At 47.3% G+C, this 6,000-nt stretch overlaps 1 protein-coding gene across 1 annotated transcript in view; it reads right to left on the reverse strand.

Annotated features, from left to right (window-relative positions):
- Positions 1 to 3,745, reverse strand: part of etfa (electron transfer flavoprotein subunit alpha) — a 56,039-nt gene extending 52,294 nt beyond the window's left edge. The window contains exon 1 of the mRNA XM_052042529.1: positions 3,641 to 3,745. Coding sequence (XP_051898489.1) covers positions 3,641 to 3,685 — 45 coding nt within the window. The 5' untranslated portion in view covers positions 3,686 to 3,745. The remainder of the gene's footprint in view (positions 1 to 3,640) is intronic.
- Positions 3,746 to 6,000: the final 2,255 nt, after the last annotated feature.

Raw genomic sequence — 6,000 nt, forward strand, 5'->3', positions numbered from 1 at the left:
CTCCAAAATCTGCCTTCCAATCTGCTCCTCAATGTCTCTGCTGCTATTCGGGGGGGGGGGGGGGGGAGTCTGTAGAATACTCCCAATAGAGTGATCGCTCCCTTCCTGTTTCTGACTTCCACCCAACTGACTCAATAGACGATGCCTCCAGGACATCCTCCCTTTCTACAGCTGTGACACTGTCCCTGATCAACAAACCCCCCCCCCCCCCCCACCTCTTTTACCTCTGTCCCTGTCCCTTTTGAAACATCTAAACCCCAGAATATCCAGCAGCCATTCCTGCCCTGTGACAGCCAAGTCTCTGTAATGGACACAATGTCATAGTTCCATGTACTTACCCACGCTCTAAGTTCATCAACCTTGTTCCTGATACTTCTCGCATTAAAGTAGACACACTTCAGCCCATCCAACTGACTGCAATTTTGCCCTTTCAACTGTCTATCCTTTCTCACAGTCTTTCTACATGCTGCATCTACTTGTACACTAAATGCACCAACCTCTGACCTATCACTCAGGTTCCCATCCCCCTGCCAAACTAGTTTAAACCCTCCCTAACAGTTCTAGCAAACCTGCCTGCAAGAATATTGGTCCCCCTCCAGTTCAGGTGTAACCCGTCCCTTTTGTACAGGTCGTACCTTTGCCAGAACAGATCCCAATGATCAACAAATCTGAAACCCTGCCCCCTGCACCAACTCCTCAGCCACGCATTCATCTGCCAAATCAACCTATTCTTACCCTCACTGGCCCATGGCACAGGCAGCAATCCAGAGATTACTACCCTTGAGCTCCTGCTTTTCAGCTTCCTACCTAGATCCCTATATTTCTTCTTCAGGACCTCATCTCTTTTCCTACCTATGTCATTAGTACCAGTATGTACCACGACCTCTGGCTGTTCGTCCTCCCCCTTCAGAATGCTGTGGACCCGATCTGAGACATCCCTGTCCCTGGTACCCGGGAGGCAACACACCACTGGGGGTCTCTTTCACGTCCACAGAATCTCCTGTCTGCCCCCCTTACTATGGACACCACTATCACTGCCACTCTCCTCTTCCCTTCTGCGCCACACAACCAGGCTCAGTGCCAGAGACCTGTTCACTGCAGCTTTCCCCTGGTAGGTCGTTCCCCCCAACAGTAACCAAAGCGATATACCTTATTCAAGGGAACAGAGGGGTACTGCACTATTTGCCTATTCTCCTTCCTTCTCCTGACAGTCACCCAACTACCTGCCTCCTGCAGCTTAGGAGTGACTGCCTCCCTGTAGCTCTTAATTATGAACTCCTCATTCTCCTGTAGGAGCCTAAGGTCATCCAGCTGCAGCTCCAGTTCCTTAACATGGGAACTTTTGCATTTGTTGCCCTGACAAGGACATTACAGAGGCCCCATGTCTCGGTCTGGAATCACATGCAGATCACAGCAGTTGGGTTGGCAGATTATTTGCTTTGGAGGACATCAGTAAAGTAGGTGAGGTGGGGAAGGGGTTAGCACAATGATTTACAATGATCCAGCAGTTTTCAGGATGATTTCTGGTGCTACTCACAAAATAATAAGGTTCCTTCAACTCTGTTTTCAGCACATGCCATATCATGATTTAACACTTGATATCTGGACTGCCAGCTCAGCACTATAACCAGTGTTCTACTTTATTCATATTACATAAACAAAAAATGGTTGTCTCACATTTGCAATGATGCCCATAAAAATGGAAAAGTATAAACTTTGAACATCTATCTACATAAAACCAGCTTTATTTCATTCAACGATTTACAATTGCACCAATTTGTTTTTCTTCTAATCCATTTGACCTTGTGAATATTGAAAACATGACAAGGTTTTCCATTTTGACTTGATCTTAATTTTGAATCCATAGAGTAGCCAGGAAAGGAGTAAAATTACCAAATGCAGGTAACAATTTTAAAATATAATGGGGTCATAATAATATTACATACAAATTCCATGTAATAAGTCCATCACAATTTCGGTGTTTATCATTTTTGGGCCATGTCCAAAGATTCAGGCAAATAGAATTTAATATCAATGTAATGCAGTATTTAGTGGTCTAAAAGCAATCACGGCACTCCAACAGCCTTTCCTCATCCCGCAACTCCCACAACCTATATGTCCAAGGAAGTGTTTGGAGGAATATGTCAAATAATTCAGCTGTCAAGATCCTGCATCAGGTGCACCAGCTCCAACTCTATTGCCCCAAACAGAGCAGTATCTAGAGAACTGTCTGTCAAATAGGGAACCAAAATCCAGCACCGAACCTTACAAGACCAAGCAACTTACTCCAAACAAGGGATAACAGAATTCCTATGAGAATAATCTGGTTCACCAGCAAACCAAAAAGTATTAGCCATCTCAAAGTGCTTGTTCTGGACAGCTGAGAGGTTAAGTTTTGTTTCCAACATGTGGAGTTATAACACACTCGGTTCAACCCAACTGGGAAGAGAAGTACCTGCAGAGTGGAGACATACGGCATTCACAAATCATCTGCTGGACTCTTCTGAGCTTTTTGGTGCAAATCAAATTTAGATAGGGTGTTCAAAATAAAATCACTAGAACAAATTTTCTGGTCTTTAAGACCTTGGTGTTTGTTTTATCTTGCCATGTGAAAATTACCCTCGACGTTTTCCTGCCTTCACCAGTGTCTATATTGTCAAAGCAATTCAACAGCTGGAAGATCATCAATCAAAAATGTTCTGTTCCTCCCTCCACTGTTGCTACCTGACTGGCTGATTATTTCCAGAACTGTGATAAGAACATAGGAAACAGAAGCAGTATTAGGCAATACAGCCCTTCAAGCCTGCTCCACCATTCAAAAAGATCTTGTCCTGACTAATCATCATACCTCTGAACCCCAAAGGTCTACAGACCTCCATCTAAGTATCTGTAGCCCTCTGGACTTCACTTGAGAGGAAACAGCATCTTGTCACCTGCTCTGTCAATCCATCACAGAATCTTATATCACTGAATGAGATCACCTCTCATTCTTCCAAACCCCAGTGGATACAGGTCAAATTTACTCATTCCCTCTTCACAGGACTAACTCCTCATCCCAGGAATTAACTAAGTGAATCTTGGTGCACTTTCTTTCCTCTGCCAACCCCCCCCCCCCCCCCAACCACCACTTTCAGCAGTTAATGGTGTTTTGTCTCCACAGAAATTCAAGTCTTGCCATGTACTTGAACTACTTTCAGTGCAGATTCCAGCAGGAGCAGCTATAGCTGAGCTCGGCAAGAGTTCCGCAGCTGCCAGGTTATTATATTTCCTTCACTGAAGCAGTGACCAGCTTCAGAGGTGCCTCGTTGGCTGCAAAGGGCTGTGGGGTGTCCTAGAAGGCGCTATGTCAATGCAGGTCTTATTCTGGACACTGGTGCAGATGCGGGTCTTATTCTGCACACTGGTGCAACAACCAGAGCAGATGGCACGGCTCCTGGGGGTGAGGCTGAAGCTGCAAGGCCCCCCCAGCAGTGAGGGAAACGTCGGCATGACCTCCAGCAGGGCTTCCAGCGCTCGGATCCCCCTGAAACGGGAGCCCGAGGCCGCACCGAACCCCTTCCTGCGCTGCATTGCGCCGGGTCCCGGGACGCAGGGTGTGTCCCCTGCCTCCCCACCTGCCTCCCCCCGGGGCCGCACTCACCCCCGCCGACGCTGGGCCTCGGCGCGACGCAAAGATCCGGAACATCTTCCCTCACGGCGGCGGCGGCGGCGGGGCCCGGCCGGGATCTCGCGAGACCTGGGCCCGCCAGGCGAGAGCGCTCCGTGATTGGTGCGTCCGAGACCCCGCCCCCGCCCCCCCCCCCCCCTTAGACCGAGGTCGTGCGCCTGGGACACCGGCCGTTCGGCCCTTCGAGTCCATGCCGTCCCCGGTGTCCACCCAGCTAGTCCCAGTTTCCTGCGTTCGGCCCTTATCGCTGCAGGCCCATCCCCTCCATGTTACCTATCCAGGTGCTCCTTAGATGATTCCATTGTACCTGCCTCACCCACTTCCTCTGGCAGCTCCTTCCATATACTCAAACTCAAAGTGGAGTTTATTGTCATATGCACAAGTACATATGCGCACAATTATATGTATGCACAAGCACATGTATGCACCAGTACATGTCGCACAAGTATATGTATGCACAAGTACGTGTGTGCACAAGTACATGTCGCACAAGTATATGTATGCACAAGTACGTGTGTGCACAAATACGTATATGAACAAGTACATGTATGTGCGAGTACACGTGCGCACAAGTACGTGTATGCACAAGTACATGTGTGCACAAGTACATGTATGCACAAGTACATATTTGCACATGTATGCACACATACATATATGCAAAAATACATGTATGCACAAGTACATGTGTGCACATGTGCAATGAAAAACTTGCATCAGCATCACAGGCACATAGCATCATAAAAGCAACATTCACAAGAAAAACATAAATTAAATTTTGCACAATTTTTGCAAATAAACACAATTAGAACAAGGTCCATTTTAGTGCAAAGTGATCAGAGTGGTCATAGTGTTGCTAAGCTGTAGTGGTGATTAGGGTTTTGCCGGTTGGTTCAAGAACCGAATGGTCGAAGGGAAGTAGCTATTCTTGAACCTGATGGTGTGGGACTTCAGGCTTCTGTCTGATGGTAGCTGCGAAAAGTTGGCATGGCCCGGATGGTGGGGATCTTTGATGATGGATGTTGGATACTACTGATGGTGGGGAGGGATGTGTCCGTGATGTGTTGGGCAGAGTCCACTACTCTCTGCAGCTTCTTACATTCCTGCACATTCAAATTGCTGCACAAGACCATAATGCAACCAGTCAGGATTCTTTCAACAGTACTTCTGTGGAAGTTTGTTAGAGTGTTCGGTGACAAGCTGACCTCCTTAATCTCCTAAGAAAATAAACACACTGGCGCGCTTTCCTTATGATTGCATATATATACTCACTGCTCTCTGCGTGTAAATGTTACCTCTCAGGTCCCTTTTCAATCTATTCCCCCTAGGTTTGCACTCCCTTACCCTGGGGAAAAGACTCTTACCATCCATCTTATCTATGCCTTTCATAATTTTAAACACTTCTGTAAGGTCACCCTTCATTCTCCTGGGTTACAAGGAATAAAGCCCTAGCCTGGCCAACCTTTCCCTATAGCTCAGGCCCTCCAGTCCTGGCAACATGTTTTTTCTGCACTCTTTCCAGTTTAGTCATGTCTTTCCTATACGAGGGTGACCAAAACTGTACACAGTACTCCAAGTGCGACCTCACCAACAACTTATACAACTGCAACATAATGTCCCAATTCCTATACTCAATGCCCTGACTGATGAAGGCCAGCGTGCTAAAGGCCGGTCCACATCTGGAGTCATGCAGCTGGAACACAGGCCGTTTGGCCCATCAAGTCCACACTGACCATCAAATACCCATTTGCACTAATGTCATCTTATTCCCCCCCTCACATTTCCATCAACTCTCCCCAGATTCTACCACTCACCTACACATTAGGGACAACTTACAGTGGCCAATTAACCTTCCAGCCTGCACCTGTCCTGCACAGCACCCTGTGAATACTTGTCCTGGGCTCCTTTGCATACAGACTTTTCCTGGTCTCCATTAAATACACACCTCGCTTGGTCTCCATTACATACACACCTCTCTCGGTCTCCATTACATACACACCTCTCTTGGTCTTTACTACATACACACCTCTCTTGGTCTCTCTTACAAACATACCTGTCCTCCACAACACCCCATGAAATCTGTCTGCTCTCCATTACATACACGTCTGTCCTGCACAGCACTCTGTGAACACCTGTCCTCCTGTCCTTGGCTCCTTTGCGTACACACCCCCCTTGCTCTCCGTTACATACATACTTGTCCTGCACAGCACTCTGTGGATATCTGCCCTGCCCTCCACTCCACTTACACTTGTCCTACAATCCATTTCATATCTTCTTCTGAAATAGATCCCTCAAGGTCAAAAATGACATTTCCATTCCAGTTCTGTGGATCCTAT

This window comes from Pristis pectinata, chromosome 32, assembly GCF_009764475.1.
Source record: "Pristis pectinata isolate sPriPec2 chromosome 32, sPriPec2.1.pri, whole genome shotgun sequence".
In the NCBI taxonomy this organism is placed as follows: Eukaryota; Metazoa; Chordata; class Chondrichthyes; order Rhinopristiformes; family Pristidae; genus Pristis; species Pristis pectinata.